The 20,217-nt window shown below is 56.1% G+C and overlaps 1 protein-coding gene across 5 annotated transcripts; it reads left to right on the top strand.

Moving 5' to 3' along the window:
- On the top strand, positions 1-20,013 carry CLUH (clustered mitochondria homolog). 5 transcript variants are annotated; one of them, XM_037492086.2, is made up of 26 exons: positions 1-127; positions 7,242-7,444; positions 8,220-8,391; positions 9,222-9,365; positions 9,538-9,662; positions 9,760-9,914; positions 9,996-10,121; positions 10,371-10,518; positions 10,741-10,833; positions 11,737-12,431; positions 13,087-13,310; positions 13,504-13,605; positions 13,741-13,841; positions 14,690-14,842; positions 14,932-14,994; positions 15,092-15,336; positions 15,600-15,684; positions 15,797-15,950; positions 16,030-16,169; positions 16,938-17,018; positions 17,099-17,224; positions 17,308-17,429; positions 17,707-17,800; positions 17,897-18,031; positions 18,116-18,189; positions 18,862-20,013. In XM_037492086.2, exons 1-26 carry the CDS (start codon positions 28-30, stop codon positions 19,043-19,045), a joined length of 4,044 nt encoding a protein of 1,347 aa, XP_037347983.1. In that variant the 5' UTR covers positions 1-27; the 3' UTR covers positions 19,046-20,013. The 5 variants fall into 5 exon arrangements, with proteins under 5 accessions (XP_037347983.1, XP_037347982.1, XP_054545443.1 ...); XM_037492085.2 differs by having other exon boundaries at positions 13,501-13,605; XM_054689468.1 differs by lacking the exon at positions 1-127 and adding an exon at positions 447-579 and having other exon boundaries at positions 13,501-13,605.
- The last annotated feature ends 204 nt before the right edge of the window (positions 20,014-20,217 follow it).

Genomic DNA, 20,217 nt, shown 5'->3' with positions numbered 1-20,217 from the left:
CCGAGCCGGACGCCCGCTCCCGCCGCCATGGTCATCAAAACGGACGAGTTACCGGCGGCCGCCCCGGCCGACAGCGCCCGGGAGCCCAGCTCTCAGGCCGGTGGCAAAGGGCGGCCAGGCGCGGCCGGTGAGCGGGGCCGGGACCAGCGGGCAGCGGGGTGGGGAAGCTGGACCGGGCCGAGTGGGCGGGCGGGTTCGGGGTTGCGCGGGGACCGCCGCGTTTCCTCCGCGCCGGGCCCGGTTGCATCTCGCCGAGCTCTCCACCGGGCCACCCCCGCCCTGAAGGTCACCTTCACTGTCGCCCCCGGTTGCGGCCCGGGCTTCGCACGTGGGGTCGCGGGCACGGCGGTGGCAGCGGGCAGCAGCTGTGGGCACACGCGCGCCAGGTGTAGGGGGCACGTGCGCGCACACGGTTTCGGGGTGCGCGGTCGCCGCAGACGGATGGAATCGACGGCCCCACCCCCTCAGCGCCCGGCTAGGGGAGATCTCCCGACTGGGGTCCCTGACACTTGCTTCGTCAGTTACTCTACCGTGACAGGGTCCCAGGTAGTTCCTGTGCACAAGTCTGCAGTCCTGAGAGTAAGGCTTAACTTGGGACTTCCCAGGTTTGGTCCGTGCGAAGAGTGGGAGTTGGGGTGTGTGTTGTGCGGGGGTTCTCTGTTTCACTCCCAGAGGGAACCTCAGATCTTCAGGCTCTGATCTCTCTGCTCTGCTGGGTGTTGGCCTAGTCCGCAGACCTAGGGGTCTGCCTTTGTATGAGGGCAAAGCCAAACTCCTTGGCAGGAGGAGGTGTTTGTGCTAGAACTTGATCATTAACCCGCCTTATTGCGAAAAGTGGGTCAGCCCAGAGTTGCTGTTTTAAGGCAAAGGTCAACAGTGTGGAGTCGGCTCCCCAGCTCTCCCCCATGGGGGCTGTGTGGCCGTGGCTTTAGGAGTGGCTGCAGCTTTTCTCCAGTGAGGGCTGTGTCTCCATTTTTCCTGGACTTCCTCTGTTCCCTCCATTCCTTCTATCACTTCTTATACTGCTGCCTTGGGACTGGAAGCCCCTTCCCAGCCCCTCAGTTGTCATCTCCAAATCTTAGGGTTGGTCCCTGCCTTGGGTGGTCATGAGAGTGCAGAACTACCCGTGTGTCCCACTTCACAACTCTCCATAACAGGAATGTGTCATCTTTATTTCCCGTCCCAATTTCTCCAGTGAGTCAGGACAGGAACAGCATTAGGCACGATCTCTGTGTTACCCATCACAATGGGGTTACCTTGCAGGGCATAAGTACTGTTGATTGCCCAGACAAGGCCACGGTTTGGGCAGAAGGACAGATGCTGATGACTCCAGCCTGAATCAGTAATAGGGCCACCAGATAAGAGGAGGTCGGGGCTGACCAAATTCCTCTCCAGCAAAGAGACATAAGGAGATGAAGTGACTTGTCCAAGGTCACACAGTGATTTAGTTGTTGAGAGAGGAACATTTTAATTTCTAGCTAGCGGTCAAGTCTATTCCAGCCTGTCCCAAAGGAAGCTGGCAGGCATGTTGGTTTGGATCATATACTGAGAAGGTGGAGGCTGAGGGGAGTCTTTGGAGGATCTCTGAGGGTGTAAGTGAAACCCCCTCTTAGCTGTGTACTGAGAGGCTATGTCTGGGTCAGCCGGGACCAGGCAAGGGCACAGCTGTTGATTTTGGGGAAACCGAGCACATTTGATTCCTGACTTCACTGGGAAATTAGGATAGGTAGCTAGGGCTTGAATTATAACCAGCCTGAACCTATTCAAAGGAGGGGGCCTTAATGGAGACTCCCAGCAGGCTCTCAACCATTCTGATCTCAGAATCCAGCTCTGGAAGGCTCTCTAGTCTATTTGAGGAAATGATCAAGGCCTTTTAGGGGGAGGGGAGAAAGCAAGGGTCAGTTACCTTCTTGAGAATAAAGTTGCTTTTAGGGATTAAGAGAACCGGCAGGTTTTTCAAGTTCAAGGTAGTGAGTTCCTTCTGCCTAGGGGAGGGTTCCTTGAGTTTGAGGCCCAGAGGGGAGGAGGACTGCAGCCTAGGGAGGAGCTTGGGGGCCTTAGAGGACTCCTCAACAGGATCCCGAAGGTTTCTCTTGGTAGGAAGAACAACTCAAGGAACATTGGACTATCCCTAGACCCTTCTGTCCTGGAGGGACAGGGAGGAGGCAAAGAGGTGCCCACCTCCTTGGGGTCTTCCATAGGCTGCCCACTTGCCCTAACTTCCTTCCCTTGAAGTCCTGGACTCTTGGGATGGGGTGTAGAACTTTTAGGACCTTATTTCCTGCTGGGGCCTCATCTGCTCAGAGACCTTGCCTGGGGCGGGGCCTGCCCTGGCACCTTCTACTGAATGCAGCACACAAAGGCCTCTCGTATGGTCCAAGTTTCTTTTTTAACGGCTTTTGCTGGCTATGGGCCTCCTGTGCAATTTCTTTATTTTGGACTGGCCAATAAAGACTGGTGTATGTGCAGTGCTATTTGGGTAACCCATTTCCATTCTGTGGAGGACCACCTTTCCCCCTCCCTACAACCCAGATCCTCAGGGCTCCTGGCATATGCGAGGAGGCGCCAACAGAGGGGTGTAGAGACTTGGGGGCTCCTGTGACTGGAGACAGATCTGCCTCCTGGACTGAGACTTGAGGCCTGGAGGAGGAAGGGGATACTGTTTACCAATGGGTTCTGTAGCCTAGGGGAGTGGCACTTGGGCATGGGCTTGGGCATCTGATGAACCTGTTTTTTTCCTTCATCTGGCTTAGCTTCTGTGGCCCTGTGGCTGTGGGAAACTTGCTTACTAGCATTCTAGAGCTTCAGTTTCCTCAAGTGAGGTCAGCTGGATGGGTTGATCGAGGGACCTGCTTTTGGCTAGTCCTAGAATGAGCATTGACTGTGGTAACCAGAGTGGAGGTGGCCATGCATACTATCAGATCATAGCTAGGCTGCCCTGCCCCACCCCCTTTTCCAAAGAGCTAGGGTATGTTTGGGGAAGAGAATAGGATCAGAGGGCCTCTGCCTGGCCCTGGCCCTTCATTCCATCTGGTCATTGATGAGGACTGGAACTGTTGGTGGGGGCTATGGAGAGGCTGTTGGCCTTGCTGGGAAGGATGGGATTGGAGGGGAGGGGGGCTTGGAGTGAGCCTAGTTCCCTACCCCCACCTTGGTTAGTATGGATGCCTGAGCAGTCCTGACTGGGCCCTGGCAACAAGTCAGAGGCCCTGGGAAGGCGCCCTGGCGAGGCTGGGCATGTTTCTTTTGCACAGCTGAACGGCCTTCGGCCTCTTGCTGCCAGCTCTGTTTTCCCCAGGGGAGAGACTTGGTTTTCTCCTGGCAGCACAGGGGCTGCTGGGAAGGGAAGCTGGAGCCTGCCAGCTTCTTGGTGGAGCTGGAGGCCTGGGGCATGGATGCAGTTGTCCTCTGGGAGACTGGAGGCCCCTCCCCCACTTCTACCAGAACCAGTGACTCTCAGGAAGGGGAGAGCTGCCAGGTCACCTGCAGGGGGCAGCATGAGCCAGAGGCCCAAGTCAGCTACTTGACCCAGGAGGCAGGCGGGGTGCTCAGTGTCTGCGACTGGTGGACAGGGCTGGCTACCTCATGGCCTGGGCCCGGGTCTGCACCAGCTGTTGCCGGCTGCTGGCTGAAGCGGTTCTGCCCACTCCCCCTGGGGTTGGAGCAGAAGAGAGGACCCCCTTGCTGGGCTCTTCCTCTGCCAGCCAGTGCCCAGGGCCCTCTATCCTGAGGGGCCCAGGTACCCCAAACTCTGGGCTCTCCTGTCCCCTTAATGACTTCAGCAGCAGTGACCCCCATTTGGGGCAGTCTGGGGAGGTGGATCCAAGTGCCGGTAGTAGCTCCACCCGGGGTCCTGGAGTTACCGAGGCCTCCTGGCCCACAGCCGTCCTTCCGGCCGACCTTGAGCAGGATGCGAGACAGGGGGAGTGTGCCCTTCCTGGGGCCGCCCCAGCAGGCCTGGCCCCACTGAAACCCGAAGCCAACCGGAGCTCCAGCCCAGGGCCGACCAGCTGCATGGGGGTAAGGGTAGTGGCAGAGACCGGAACGAGGGACACTGGCAGTGCTAGGCCTGAGCCTGAGAGCCGGCAGCCACACTGCCATGGCAGTCCTGAGACTTCGGAGCCCAGGAGAGGACAGCAGCCAACTGCACCAGGTGGGCTGTAGGGGAGTGGGAGCCCCACTTGGCCTTAATCAAGTGGTAGGGAGCCTTTCAGCTTCCCTTGGAGGAAGCTAGAGAGGGAGTCGGAGAGGGTGGAGGGTGGATTGTCCTGGGGGGAATGGAGGCCCAGGAAACCTGGGAATTGGAGACCTGGGGCAGGAACCTATACAAAGTATCTTCTGGGCAGGCTCCCTGGCTTGGGTCAGGGAACTGTGATCACCCTCACTTTGTCTCTCATCCCTGCTCCTTGGACTATCCTGGGAGTGCAGGCTGCTGGCCTGGGTCTGGGTCTCCGACTTCCCACCCTTGGGCTCTCTAACTGTAAAACTGCTGTTCTTTACTGGGTGGGAGTCCCTTACTGCACCTCCTGTCATCCCCCTGACTTACCAGCTAGCTAAGTTTTCTCAAGGGTCCAGTGGGGGAAGCGCCTCCTCATATCTGCCATCCTTTTTGCTGTCTTTTGAAAGCTGACCTTCTCCTTGCCCTCCTGTCCAGACTGCTTTGCATAGAATTGGCCACATTGTCCCTTTGGGCCTGGTTGCTCATTTTTGGGGACTTTGGGTTGCCCTGACTTGGGCAGTGGGGTCTGGAAGGAGAGATCCTTGTATGTCCTGTGGTTCTTGTGAGTCGCACTTCAGCTCTGGAGAGGTGTGCGGGGCACGGGCACGGGCTTGGGCTTGGGCTTGACGACAATCATGGAAACTCCTGAGGTGGCCAGAACTGAGGGCGGTGAAGCAGTGAGCTGGTGTGGACCCTCCGTGGAGAAACCAGGGCCTTTCTTGACTCCTGCCCCTGGGCAAGGCTCTAAACTTTTGTGGGCCTCAGACATCCTTATTTAGACAAAGGTGGGGAGGACTGTATCTGAACTCCTGGCGGCCTGTTTATCACAAAGTTAAGAGGGACACAGGGAAGAGGGAGGAGTGACTTCTCTCCAAGTCCCCCTGGCATGTCCTTCTGTGCTGGGCTTATCTTTTGGCCCAAGGCCCCTGCTCCTTGTTTCTTGTGGCTCTGAAGAAATGCAGCCTCTCCCCACTCCTAACAACAGCTGGGTGTAGAAGCAATGCTGGGGTCTAGAGGGCTGGTCTGGTGAGTTGATCGGTCCAAGTCCATCAAAGGGCCAGTTTGGTTGTCAGGCAGAAGCTGTGTGCCATATAGGCCTCTAGGCAGGCCTCTCTTTGCTGGTTTCTGTGAGGAGGTCCTCTGTTCCCTAAGGCAGGGAAGGGACTCCTTTGTCCCTCTTGGTGCCTGGACGAAATGGAAGGTTAGTTACCTGCCCCCCTTCTCTCCCCACAGCATATGAGTTGGGTACTGTTCACAAATACTGAACTCAACTACGTGTTTGCATAATTCATGAATTCAGTGCTTTTCTGTTGAGTGCAGGCAACACAGATGGAGGAACATAGGGTGCTGGCGAGCATGGCTGTCAGTGCAGCAGAACATGTCCTCCAGTAGGTGGTCATCCTGTCTCTGGGGGACAGCGGGGAGGTCATAGTTCTGTCAGGGGTCATTGGGCAGACTTTAAAGAGGACTTATTTCACCTAGACCTTGATGGCTGAATAGGAGTTTTCCTGATAGGATACCATGTGATAGAATGGTATGTGGGAACAGTATAAACAAGCACAGAGGAGGGGAGATGTGTGATCTGTCCTCAGACTTCCGAGTAGTTTGGTATAGCTAGACCTTGACAGGAAGCTGGGCTTTAGGCTGTTGCCTCAGAGTGTTGGTCTGAGAAGTTCCTATCTTGTGAGCACTGAGAAATATTAGGAAGGGGTCTCCCTGGTGGCGCAAAGAGGTGACCCACATGGCACAGCAGACCTCTCCTGTCTCACCCACTGCTCCCCTCAGCAGTGTATTTCAGCCAAACTGCCTGTTCTGTTCGCCACTCTGTTTCTGGTGAATCCTCTCCCCCTCCCCCCGCAGCTCTGGCCTATACCCCAGTTCTTTTTCTTCTTCTTCTTCTAGATTTATTTATTTATTTATACAAGCACTGGGTACAGTCAGAAGTGCGGGAGGGTGAGAGAATTCACCAGAGCGGGGAGCTGAACAGGCAGAAGGACAAAGCACACTGCTGAGGGGAGCAGTGGGCGGCAGGAGAGGTCTATTCGCCATGTGGGACCTTCGCCCGTGGCCGGGGGATCGAACCAGCGCTGCAGAGGCTGCGGGCAGCTTCGCAGCCCAGCGCTCAACCGCTGCACCACCAGGGAGGCCCTGTACCCCAGTTCTTGTATAAACAAATAAAATCTTTTTAAAAAAGAAAATATTAGGACGGTTTCAGGTGGTCCACTTGAGATAGGGGAAATGTCTTACGCCGGGGTTGTGGCTGCAGAGGCCAGGTTCTGTGAACAGTTTGGAGATTAGGTGGGGTGACAAGGAGTGAGGCAGCAGTCATAGAACAGAGGCTGGTTTGTAGAGGAAGATGAATTTGACCCCAGCAAGATGAATCTTTGGTAACGCCTAAGGGATGGTCACATATTAGAAAATTTGACTGAGCTGTGCCATGGGGGGGGGGGGGTCAAAGGGTGTTAAAACCATAGGGGAGGGGAGGTAACAGCGAGGAGAGGCTGGGGCGGGGCCGAGGGACACCTACAGCTTGGACCCCTGCAAGAGGGTGGAGCTGGAGAGAGAGGAACAAGAGAACTGATGTCTGTCAGGGATGAGGAGGAGGAGGAAGTGAGGAGCAGCAGGGTGCTGCTGAGTAGCCAGATGCCTTAAGGCCAGAGCAGACCTTTGGGTTTGGCCTTAGGGTGGTGTTGGTGACTTAAGAGGATAGTGGTTTGGGTGGTGTGCTCACATGGCAACCAGACAGTTAGACTGAGGAGTGGGTGGAAAGGAAGGGCCCGGGATGTTGAAGGGAAAGCGCAGTTACCTGCAGTTGGCCAGGGATAAGGGAAATTTTGAACCCGGGTTGAGGTGGTACTGTGGTGTCCAAGGTAGAGCCTCAGGGGGACATGCAGGTAGAGCCTCAGGAGGACATGCAGATGCCATTCTGTAAGGCATGTGCCTACTGAGGTGGGTGAAGCGGAGAGCCCCACCTGAACCAGCTAGGTTTGTCTAACTCATCTCCTTTCTCGCCACCCCCCAGAGCTGCCATCAGTCATGCTACTTAATGGGGACTGCTCAGAGAGTCTGAAGAAGGAAGAGGGAGCAGCTGAGGTGCCCCGGGAAAATGGACTGGATGAGGCCGAGCCAGGGGAGGAGACCACTGGGCAGGAAGTCATTGTCATTCAGGATACCGGCTTTTCTGTGAAGATCCTGGCACCGGGTATTGAGCCCTTCTCCCTCCAGGTAAGATGGGGCAGGGATGGGGGAAAACCAAGTCTTGTGCTTGCTCATCCTGGCCCTGTGTTGTAAGGAGGAAAGCTGAAGGCCCTGAGCCTTGCCCAGGTCACTCACCAGGTGTGGTGGACAAGGAAGTCCAGGTTCACGTCACTGCCCCATTGCTAGGGGCAGCTTCCAGCTGGGATTGCCAGCCCTGTTTGAGGAGAGGTGTGATAGCAGCTTGGTAGAGTGGGGTCCCATAACTTCCCAGCTTTCTGCTCTATGCCCTTAGTAAGTCAACTCTCTCTGGCCCTGGTTTTACCATCTGCCTGAGTGGAGGGTAGTATTGGAGGGTCTCCAAGAGCAGATCCAACCCAGAAGAGACTCCAGCTGGGTACCTCATTGGGGAACCAAGTAGACCTGCTTATGTCCTTTGTGCTCACTGACCTGGACCCCAAAGTACCCCTTCTGAAGGGGGAAGCTATTTGCCTGGGAACTTTGGCACTGGGCAAGAGAGGAGGCAAGTTACCTATTTTCTTTCCCCATTCTTATATGTCTCCCACTGCTGTGCAGGACTTGCTCTTGGTCTGCATAATAGTTTAGGCCTATGGGCAACAGTGCCAGACTTTGTCCCACAGACATGTATATACTCTGTGCACACAGACAGGTAGAGATGGGCATGCTATGTATGGGCAGGGCATTAATTCTAGGGACCCAGATTCTTTGGGCTGGAGAAAGCAACGTGTCCTTGCTCCTACCATATGGCTTCTCATCAGGGCAGTTGGGGCCTTCTTCCTGGCAGGTTTCCCCCCAGGAGATGGTACAGGAAATCCACCAGGTGCTCATGGATCGTGAGGACACTTGTCACCGCACCTGCTTCTCGCTGCACTTGGATGGCAACATGCTGGACCACTTCTCAGAGCTCCGCAGCGTGGAGGGGCTACAGGAGGGCTCAGTGCTACGTGTAGTGGAAGGTTGGTCTGGAAGCTGGGCAGCCTGTGTGGGAGGGCACACAGGCAGGGCTGTGCCACACTCCCCCACCCTGGAGCACAGGTCTGCTTTTAGTCTATTACCTGCGCACCCTCCAAAGTCATGGGTTAACTATCAGAGTCATGATTTAAATAAACAACAACGTTATTCAGCAAGAGCTTGAAATCAGTCCAAATTCTGTAGAGATAAAAGCTAATCTTCTAAGGAAACTAAAATTTCATGACTCTCGGGTGGGGAGGTCAGACTTAGTATGGGGCCATGGGCTTTTGTGTGGGACTATGGAGAACATGCTCGGGTTCCACTAAATGTAGGGGGAAAAAATCTGCTAACCCAACTGTGCCCAAACTTACTTGATCACAGAACCCGTCCCTTACTTCAAAGACTCCTGTTAAAATTCTACAAAACAATATTGGGGGCAGTGTTGTAGATTGGGGTCCTGGGAATTCAGGCTGCCCCTGAGCAAGGGCTGCTCTGAAAGAGGACACAAGCTACAGGGCCAGCAGCTCTGCCAGCCTGCTTGCCTGTGAGACTTGTGAACAGAGTACAGGTGGTTTTTGAGTCTCCTTGAGGCCTGTGTACATTTTTAGAGGTGTTTGCCAACATTTGGCAAAAGGTTTTTTGCAAACAGGATGCTTTCAAAGCAGACAGATGTGTTTGTTGCACCTGGAACTCCAGTTTGTGTGTTTATTCCGGAATTTGTACATAGAAGCCTACAATTGAACATTAAGATCACCCATGGCAAACTTCTCTATGCTGGGAAAGTTGTCTGGGGGTTCAGAATCCTGGTAACACAAACACCCTTCCCCCAACGCAGAGCCGTACACAGTGCGAGAGGCCCGAATCCACGTACGCCATGTCCGAGACCTGCTCAAGAGCTTGGACCCGTCAGATGCCTTCAACGGTGTTGACTGCAACTCCTTGTCTTTCCTGAGTGTCTTTACTGACGGTGACCTGGGAGGTACGGGAGGCACTGGGGCTGGGGGTTGGACAGAGGGCCTGGAGCAAGGAGATCAAGGGCTGGTGAAGGGGCTGAGGGCCAGCCCTTCCATCTGGTGGGGGCAGGGAACGCACGCAGGGAGATGGTTGGCCCCCGAGAGACTTGTGCTGACCACCCGCCTTTGGTCCCTCAGACAGCGGGAAGCGGAAGAAGGGCTTAGAGATGGACCCCATCGACTGCACACCACCCGAGTACATCCTTCCAGGGAGCCGGGAGCGGCCTTTATGTCCCCTGCAGCCTCAGAACCGTGACTGGAAGGTGGGACTTCTGGAGTAGAGCTGGGGAGTGGGTCTGGCAGGGTAGGGGGCTGCCACTTCAGGAGGCCTGGCCTGCTCATACTTGGCCATTTTTGCAGCCTCTGCAGTGCCTGAAAGTACTCACCATGAGTGGCTGGAATCCGCCTCCAGGGAACCGCAAGATGCACGGGGACCTCATGTACCTGTTTGTGATCACAGCTGAGGACCGGCAAGTCAGCATCACAGCTTCCACGAGGGGCTTCTACCTGAACCAGTAAGTTCCTGTGTGAGCCTGCTCCAGGGGCCAGAGGACAGGGCTTGGGACACCCTGTGCAGCCACTCCCTCTTCCTTCAGGTCCACAGCCTATCACTTCAACCCCAAGCCTGCCAGCCCCCGCTTCCTCAGCCATTCCCTGGTGGAGCTGCTCAACCAGATCAGCCCGACCTTCAAAAAAAACTTTGCTGTGCTGCAGAAGAAAAGGTAGTTAGTTCCTTTGCCCATATTTGTCCCTGCCTGGTCTCTTCCCCTGGGGGTATGGGGTGAACTGGCCAGCCTGAATGCCAGTGCTTCTACCCTAAGAAACTGTGTCCTCAGCCACCAGTGCCTAGGGCCCACTCCTGTTTATTTCTGTTGGTTGGTGAGACACTGGAGCTGGTGGGGACCTTGAAGGAAAAGGGTTCCAGGGCAGGCCCCTGGACTCGGCAACTGGAATTCTCTCTCCTGACTCAGGGTCCAGCGCCACCCATTTGAGAGGATCGCCACCCCATTCCAGGTGTACAGCTGGACGGCTCCCCAAGCAGAGCATGCCATGGACTGTGTGCGTGCAGAGGATGCCTATACCTCGAGGCTGGGCTACGAGGAGCACATTCCTGGACAGGTGCCTGCGGCCTGGCCCTGCCCTCACTGGGCACCTTACTTCTGCTCCTTTGAGAGGGGGTGGCTGGGCCGGGTTCCCTGTGCCTCCCTGGAAGCTCTGTTTGTTTGTCTTGTTCACTTGGGAGTGTGGAGGACTGTCCATGAGGAGGTGGAAGAAAGGACTGCCTAGAGCAGGTTGTGAGGCTCAGGCTGAGCTGGTGTCTCCTCCTTTGTCCCTCTCCAGACCCGGGACTGGAATGAGGAGCTGCAGACGACGAGGGAGCTGCCCCGAAAGAACCTGCCTGAACGACTTCTTCGAGAAAGAGCCATATTCAAGGTCAGTCAGGGTGCCCATGAGGTATCTTGCTAGCCCCTCCCACCTCCCAAAGACTCTCCCAGTTCCTTTTTCTGCCCCTCTAAGACTCAGAGTCCATGGGACAGGGAGGGACCTGCCTCCAATGTGATGGGGACTGACAGTCTTCCACTCTCCACAAACTGCAGTGGGGCCCTTGTCTGGGCACACATGTCCTGCTATGATTAGTACTTCTTTTTTTTTTTAAGATTTATTTTTATTTATTCATACAAAAACCGGGGCAGATGCAGGGGCGGGGGTGGTGGTGAGAGAATTCACCAGAGACAGAGTTGGGGAGCAGAACAGGTAGATCTACTGAAATACACTGCTGAGGGGAGCAGCAGGCGAGGCAGGAGATGTCTGCTGTGCCATGTGGGTCAGCTCCCTGGCTGGGGATCGAACTCAGGCCATGGCAGTGATAGCACTGAGACTTAACCCCTACCCACCCAGGAGGCCCCTATCATTAGTACTTTTGCTGCAATGAGGAAAAAGTAGTGCATTCAAAATATGTGTTTAAGATACATCTTCTTATCACTTAGATATAATAGTAAAGTAAGATCTAAATGTCTTAGGTGCTAAGAAGTATAACGGGGGCTTTATAGACAGTATCTCCTGTAAAGGTCAGTACTGTTTTATAGACATGCAAGCTGGTTTGGAGGTCCAAGTTCACCTAGTATATAGTTGGTGGATCCCAAATCCACTCCAGTCTTATACGCCTTGTTAATCACTAAGCTCTGCTGAGTTTATAAGTTTTGAGTTTGTTTTTTGAGTTTCCTGCCCTTTTCCAAATGTGAGAAAACTGAGACTAGAATCCCTTGGCCCAGAGCAGTCTGCTTGCCTGGGTGAGCTTGGCAAGCCTCTCACCCTCCCAACCTCGGCCCCACCTAGGTGCACAGCGACTTCACGGCGGCAGCCACACGGGGCGCCATGGCTGTCATCGACGGCAACGTGATGGCCATCAACCCCAGCGAGGAGACCAGGATGCAGATGTTCATCTGGAACAACATCTTCTTCAGCTTGGGTTTTGATGTCCGTGACCACTATAAGGACTTTGGTGGGGACGTGGCGGCCTATGTAGCACCCACCAACGACCTGAATGGGGTGCGCACATACAACGCCGTGGACGTGGAGGGGCTGTACACCCTGGGCACGGTGGTGGTGGATTACCGTGGCTACCGCGTCACAGCACAGTCCATCATCCCTGGCATCCTGGAGCGGGACCAGGAACAGAGTGTCATTTATGGCTCCATTGACTTTGGCAAGACGGTGGTGACGCACCCACGGTACCTGGAGCTGCTAGAACGCACGAGCCGGCCCCTCAAGATCCTGCGGCACCGGGTGCTCAATGACCGTGATGAGGAGGTGGAGCTCTGCTCCTCTGTCGAGTGCAAGGGCATCATCGGCAACGATGGGCGCCACTACATCCTGGACCTGCTGCGCACCTTCCCCCCTGACCTCAACTTCCTGCCTGTGCCCGGGGAGACGCTGCCTGAGGAGTGCACCCGCGCCGGCTTCCCCCGCACCCACCGGCACAAGCTCTGCTGCCTGCGCCAGGAGCTGGTGGATGCCTTTGTGGAGCACAGGTGAGAAGCTGGCCTGCAGGAGGGGCCGGGCCCGCTGCACCCAGCCAGCCAGCCGCTCTGGGGCCTGATGCTTCTTTCCAAAGCAGGAGGCTTTGGAAAGAATAGCCAGCTCTGGCCACAGTCGTTATAGCTGCTGCCCCCGTCTGCCACACCTTCAACCATCTTCAAGCTCCCCAACACTATAAGAGCTTTATGTTGGTCACAGACTAGCTACATTGGTATTTTTGAATGTCCTGGTGCCAAGGGCTTGGAGGAGGGGCAGGGTGTTGCTATTGTTGGCATTTAGTGCTTAGGAATCAGCCACACAAATGACCCACACCACAAATATTTTTCCCTCTCAAAATGTCAGTGGGGTTCCTGTCTCTCTTGAGAGCCCTGACCTGCATGTTGAGCCAGTTCCTGTGCCCCTAGCTGTCCTCTTTCCACATGGGGAGATCTTGGTATTTGCTAGGACCTGCTGCCGCCTGCTGGAGTTGCCGGGGTGTGCACGCACAGGCTGACACTTGCACACCGGGCAGGGAGAGTCCCCGGCTTCACTGTGTCCTGCCCCAGTACGCCTGGAGCCTGGGACCTAGTCTGGTCTCCAGTCAACAGGAGGTGCCCAGCCAGTGAGACTTGCATATACCCTTTCCTGTCTGTTACTCTGCCACTTTAGGTATCTCCTCTTCATGAAACTGGCAGCCTTGCAGCTGATGCAGCAGAAAGCCAGCAAAATAGAGAACCTCACCTCACTAGAAAATGGTGAATCTCCTTCCCTGGTGTCCAAGCCTGAGGATCCTGCAGGACCTGAGGCAGGAAATGAGGAGGAGGGTAGCAGTGCTAGTGGCCTAGCCAAAGTGAAGGAGCTGGCAGAGACCATCGCCTCGGACGATGGGACAGGTGGGGTTGCTGTGGATGCTGGGGTGCGGCAGTCCTGTCCTGGCAGCTGGTGCTTGCCTGGGGTGGCTCATGACCCAGCCCAGAAAGAGGCAGCCGCCGTTTCCAAGAGGGACCGGGGGGAGGCTGGGAGTAGACCAGCCCTACATAATGGTGGAGTTGGGCTGCCCCCCAGCCTGTCGTGTCTCCACAGCAGACCCCCGAAGCCGGGAGGTGATTCGTAATGCATGCAAAGCGGTGGGCTCCATCAGCAGCACGGCCTTTGACGTTCGCTTCAACCCTGACATCTTTTCTCCAGGCAAGTTTTGGGGCTGGGTGGGCAGAATACCGTGCACTTGTCTTGGGACCTTGCGGGCCCACCTGAGGGCCAGCATCTGTCTGCCATCCCTACATCACTTGCGCTTGGTTCAGGCCTGTGCTCTTCCTCCTGCAGGGGTTCGCTTCCCTGAGTCCTGCCAGGAGGAAGTTCGGGACCAGAAGCAGCTGCTGAAAGATGCTGCTGCCTTCCTGCTCTCCTGCCAGATTCCTGGCTTGGTGAGGGAGGGGAAGCCAGGGAGGGGCGGGGTGAGCGGAGGGTGCTATTACAGGCCCTGCTGCTTCATTATCTCCAACCCCAGAAGCTTACAGAACTTTAGCAGAAGTGATTTCCTTAGGCCTGTTGCCCTGCAAGGCAGGTGGGCAGAGTGCTCATCCCCAGTGTACAGCCGGGGCTGCTGACCCAGAGAGGCCAAGGAGGCATCAGGTGTTGGTTCTGCCCTGCCGTGCCTTCCATGTGGACTGACTGCTGGGTCTGGCGTGTGGCTGACAGGAGCAGAGGTCCAACAGAGGGCCTGGGGGGTCAGCTGGAATAAAGGGTATAAGAAGCCATGTCGTCCTCACCCTCACAAACTTTGTAGCTAGGCCCCATAGATGATGGGTGCACTTGTCCCTTCTAAGGGAGCCCTGTGGTCTGGTTATGTATTTGTCTCAATTTGAGCCAAGCCTGCTGTGTGGCTGCTCTGGTTCCCTGCCCGGACCTCCAAGGCTCAGCACAGGGGTGGGGCTGAATCACCTCTGCTCCTTCTTGTGTAGACAGAGGGGAGCCTGTGCTCTCTCATTTCATTATCGCGCTCCTTCGTTTCCCATTGGGTGCAGCTGGCAGTCACAGGGGTGACTGCTGTCCTGTTTTCCTTGGCTTGTGTAAAGGGTTGGGGACATGTTCTCAAGCCCTTGCTGCTGCTTTGTCCCCTTCCCTCTTCCTGACTGGAAGCTGGGGCTTTAGTCCACTCCTTTCCTCAGGGCTCCAGGAAAGCACAAGCTCCCCTGGGGAAGACCCAGGGCAGGAGGGGGCAGAGGGCCCAGGCTGGGGGTGCAGGAGAGGCCTGAGCTGCTGTAGCCCACAGGTGAAGGACTGCATAGACCATGCAGTGCTGCCGATGGACGGGGCCACGCTAGCTGAGGTGATGCGCCAGCGAGGCATCAACATGCGCTACCTGGGCAAGGTGCTGGACTTGGTGCTCCGGAGCCCGGCCCGTGACCAGCTGGACCACATCTACGTGAGTGGTGTCTGGGGTGGGCCGTGAGGCGGTGGGGCTGGGATAGAGACCAAGACCTGATCAAGGTTTTCCTCTTTGAATCTACGCAGAAAATTGGCATTGGAGAACTTATCACCCGCTCTGCCAAGCACATCTTCAAGACATACTTACAGGTACCAGCCTTCCTTCCCAACCTGGGTGGTGTGGTTTTTAGGGAAGAACCCTGGGTTGGGCCCTGAGGCCCTATGACTGATACAAACAACCCTCCAGGGAGTGGAGCTCTCGGGCCTCTCGGCTGCCATCAGCCACTTCCTGAACTGCTTCCTGAGCTCCTACCCCAACCCTGTGGCCCACCTGCCTGCTGATGAGCTGGTATCTAAGAAGAGGAACAGAAGGAGGAGAAACCGGCCCCCAGGGGCAGCAGATAACACAGCCTGGGCCGTCATGACTCCCCAGGAGCTTTGGAAGAACATTTGCCAGGAGGCTAAGAACTACTTTGACTTCAGTCTCCAGTGGTGAGTGCAGCTGGGGTGCAGCAGGCTTAGGGGGCTGGACTCCCAGAAGGCATCTGATGATACTGGCCTGTAGTCACAGGGCAGTGGGACAGGGACGAAGAGGGAACTGGATGACCACTTGTATTCAGGAGTGGGGATGAGGGTTAGAGTCCTGGCTCGAGGGAGAGAGCGACTGGGAGGGGCTTTCAGGTAAGGAGGCAGCATGGAGAGGGGGCTGAGGCAGGTGCTGGGCAGCTCAGGCCCACCTGCCACTTCACCCCTAGTGAGAGTGTGGACCAGGCTGTGGAGACCTACGGCCTACAGAAGATAACGCTGCTGCGGGAGATCTCCCTGAAGACCGGCATACAGGTGGGCCCGTCTCCCCAGGGCTCAGGTCCATGGGGAGGAGTGAAAAGTCGGGGGTGCTGACCATTTAAGTCTGGGGCTGAGGCCGCCTGTGGCTGTTGGACTGTGTCCCCAGATCCTGCTGAAGGAATACAGCTTCGACAGCCGCCACAAACCTGCATTCACCGAGGAGGATGTGCTCAACATCTTCCCCGTGGTCAAGCACGTTAACCCCAAGGCCTCGGATGCCTTCCACTTCTTCCAGAGCGGACAGGCCAAAGTACAGCAGGGTGCGTGGCCAGGTGGGGCTGGTGGGAGGGGGGTCCCCTGGCCGGCCCTGACCTTGCCACCCTTGGGGGTGCCCTGCAGGCTTCCTGAAGGAGGGCTGCGAGCTCATCAATGAGGCCCTGAACCTGTTTAACAACGTGTACGGAGCCATGCACGTGGAGATCTGCGCCTGCTTGCGCCTCCTTGCTCGTCTCCACTACATTATGGGTGACTACGCCGAGGTGGGCCTTGAGCACCCTCCGGGCTGTCAGCAGAGGCCCTGGGGCCTGGCCTGGCATTGGGGGATGGCAATTGAGGGAGCTGGGGCTGTGTTCTCACCCTCTACAACAGCAGGAAATAACAGTCCAGGACTGCAGAATTGGACCCCCTATCAGAAGGGCTTAGAATACTGCTCACCTCAGGGTCTCAGGGGAGAAGCAGGCAGAGACCAGGGAGACCCTTGGGAGAGCTTGAGAGCCTGGTGTGCCATGGATACCGTTGAAGTGATGGCAGGGCATCCCCTCACAAGGACATCGGGAGGTGTAGATTCTGAGACTTAGTTCCCACTTGCCAGTGCCTTGTGGAAGCTGCTAGCAGTGTCTCTGCTATTGTCTTTAACCACTATGAGCCTCGTGGTAATCACCTGGCTGGTCAGTCCCTGGGACTTTGAGAAGTTTTCATGGCGCAGGTGAGCTACAGGCGCCCCACTCCCTAACCCCCTCTTGTTTTCCTTTCTCTCTCTATGTGTTTGTTTAAATTATCATTACCTCACTTTTAGATTTATAGGTAATGTACTTACATAGATTTTGTTAAGTGGAAGAAGGCTTAAGATGAGTTTTTTCCCAAGGTGAAACCATCTCAAAGCATAGACCTTGTAGTCGCAACAGCTAAATTCTGACCCCTTTCCAGCTGTGCACAGTGAAAATAGAAAATACAGCTAGAGCTGCTGTGGGGGCAGCAGACTTGGTGTGGGGGGACCCACCTGGAATGACAGCTTCCCCCTCTCCCAGGCCTTGAGTAACCAACAGAAGGCAGTGCTGATGAGCGAGCGAGTGATGGGCATCGAGCACCCCAATACCATCCAGGAATACGTGAGTAGTTATCAGGAGTAGGGGCTGCACAGGGCTGCGGGGCCTGTGGCCCCCCCGGCCTGATGCAGCTGCCTCCACAGATGCACCTGGCCCTGTACTGCTTCGCCAGTAGCCAGCTGTCCACGGCACTGAGCCTGCTGTACCGCGCCCGCTACCTCACACTGCTCGTGTTCGGGGAAGACCACCCTGAGATGGCACTGCTGGATGTGAGTGCTGGGCGGGGGACAGTGGGACTAGCCACACCCCGTGGCAGTGGGAGCTGACCAGGGACCCTCTCTATTGTCCCCAGAATAACATCGGGCTGGTGCTGCATGGAGTAATGGAGTATGACCTGTCACTGCGCTTCCTAGAGAATGCGCTGGCCGTCAGCACCAAATATCACGGGCCCAAGTCCCTCAAGGTGGCCCTCAGGTGAGGCTGTGCTGGGGAGGAGAGAAGCTCAGCCCCAATACAGGGTCCTGGGAAGCACTTGGATTCAGGGCGGGCGTGGGATCCAGTGTTCTGTCTTCATCTGACGCCTGAGGGAATTCCTCTCAACTTCCATCTCCCCTGTGAGTCCTGGACTTGTTTCTCACTGGGAAGATTCTAGAGCGGGGTCTAGAGTAGTCTCCACACCCCCTGTTAAGACCCCATTACCTCAGCCCCACTCATGTCCCTCCTTTGCCATGTGCGCCACTTCTCCTTACAGCCACCACCTTGTTGCCCGGGTCTATGAGAGCAAAGCTGAGTTCCGGTCAGCTCTGCAGCATGAGAAGGAAGGCTACACCATCTACAAGACCCAGGTGGGCTGCAGCAGAAGCTGAGGGGGTGGAACTGGGCCTGTGGGCCTCGGGTAGTCCTGATCCCTTCATCCCTGTGCCACCTCTCAAATCCTGTAGCTGGGCGAGGACCACGAGAAGACGAAGGAGAGCTCGGAGTACCTCAAGTGCCTGACACAGCAGGCCGTGGCCTTGCAGCGCACCATGAATGAGATCTACCGCAACGGCTCCAGTGCCAACATCCCACCTCTCAAGGTATGTCCCAGGTGGAGTTGACTGGGTCCCACACCCCAGCCTCCTGGTACCTGCTCACTGACTCATCTTCCCTGCCCCCCTCAGTTCACAGCCCCCAGCATGGCCAGTGTCTTAGAACAGCTCAATGTCATCAACGGCATCCTCTTCATTCCTCTCAGGTGAGACCCGCTCTACCTGTATTTTACCCCACCTGTGATGCAAAGTTTCTTGTGAATCCTTCCAGAAACACTTGATGAGGAATCAAGCAAATGTATAATCCGCCCCCTCCTTTTTTCCGCAAAATTGCAGCAAACCATGCACGTGGGTGTTATTTTTCTTCATTGAACATGTCTTGATCTTTCCAGATCACTATATATGAAAAGCGGCTTCATTCTTTGGCTTCGTATTGTTGTAGTGTAGGGGTGTGCCTACGCCCCTGCCCTCAGGGGTTTTAGTGTGGCGCTTACAAAGTGCTGCCTTCGTGATCGCCTTGCTCCTGCCCCCTACCCGTGTGGGACACGGGTTTGTCAGCCACTATACTGTGGCTGTGCCCACTGTGAACCAGCCCTGCGCCGCTCCGTTTTCTGTGTCTGGGGTCCTCTGTAGGAGCAACCACAGTGCAGCCGGTTTGAACTAGGTGTGAAGACTGAGTGGGAGCAAGGCTGTGTCAGTTCTGACTTTTTAGCACTTCACGGGCCTTTCTGCTTTGGAGAGGGAAGCACTTGTTCAATGCACGTCTCTCTGATGAAAGCACAGGCCCTATCTTGTCACAAGTGTAAGCAGAGCTAGTGTGGTGACAGAGGGCCCAGCCCACACTGACGCCTATCCTTTATGCCCGTTCTTCTCCACAGCCAAAAAGACTTGGAGAATCTGAAAGCTGAGGTGGCGCGGCGGCACCAGCTCCAGGAGGCCAGCAAAAACAAGGAGAAGGCCGAGGAGCCCATGGCTACTGAGCCTGAGACAGCGAGGGCCCCGGAGGACGCAGATTCCTTGCCCAGGGCGGCCAAGGACCCTTCCCTGAGCTTGCAGGGGTAAAGGAGAGACAGATGGACAGTCAGCTGCCCCGATACCCAGTGATCCAGACTCCAGGAGAAGGGGGCATGCCCTGCAGATCGGGAGAGGAAACAAGTCCCCTTCCTCCAAGTTTCCAACCCCAACCCCACCCCCAACATCCTCCTGGGACCCTGACCTGGCCTGACTGCCCCCCGCCCCCAAGAAGTTTTTGCACTGGTTCAATGAATATATGATGCAGAGGCCTAATTGAAGACATGTGAATGGAGTATGTGGGCACCAGTTCCCAACTGAGGGGCAGATGCCCCTCTCAGACCCCCCCATCCTCAAGCAGGTGTGTGCGTGTGTCCTGCCCGTGCGTATCTTGATCCGTCCTTCCTACCTTGTACATAGCCCGATCCAGTTCTGAGTGGATGGTGTGCAGATGAGATTTCTCAGGTCATTTGTATGTTCGACATTATGGCTGCCGCTTTTGCTGCCACTACCCTTGGGCTCAACTTGGCTTAAAGTCTAGGTTTTAAGCCAAAAAAAGAGGGGAGTGTTCCTGCGTCCTGGGATGGAGAGCCAAAGCTCTGTGGTATGGCTGGAGGTTGGGGTGCACTTTAGCTCTGTGACAAGAGGAGAGCTGCAGCTGCTTCACTAATCCTTGTTAGGCCTGACTGCAGCTGGGGAGGAGGGGGGATGGGGTGGGCCATGTTGCCAGCCCCTGCCCGACTGCACACCCTTGGGCCCCAGCAGGATGTACTTGCCTCACCACTCCCTGCACCCCAGCTGGGCATAGCCTTTGGGGGGCTGTGGTCTGAATGTATCCTCCCTGTTTGAACCTGAGCTGCCTAACGCACAGTGGGGGTGGGGTATGTGAGGAGCTAGGGGAACCGGGGCTGTTTCATGGATTCTGGGGGGAAATTACCAGACATAGGAGTGATTGTCACTTTTTTGTGGAGCCCAGCTCCCCACCTGGACCTTGCCACACAAGCACTTCTACAGAGTATCTCGGCGGGGGGGGGGGGGGGGGCTGTGGGGGGAGGGAGACACATTGAAGGTGGTGGCCCCCACAGGCCGCCTGCTCCCTCTCCCCCTGCCTGTGCTGCTTCTCTGTGCCTGCTGTTGGAGCCCTAATGGGGGTGTGGGGGGGGGATGACAACACCCTTGTGAGCAGTAAGGGGATTGTTCACAGAACGGGGCCTCTGCTTGGG

The sequence above is a fragment of the Talpa occidentalis genome, unplaced genomic scaffold, assembly GCF_014898055.3.
Source record: "Talpa occidentalis isolate TD23 unplaced genomic scaffold, MPIMG_talOcc4v2.1 talOcc4.7, whole genome shotgun sequence".
NCBI classification, from domain to species: Eukaryota; Metazoa; Chordata; class Mammalia; order Eulipotyphla; family Talpidae; genus Talpa; species Talpa occidentalis.
The sequence above is the reverse complement of the archived record's forward strand: the minus strand, read 5'-3'. Positions and strand labels throughout refer to the sequence as shown.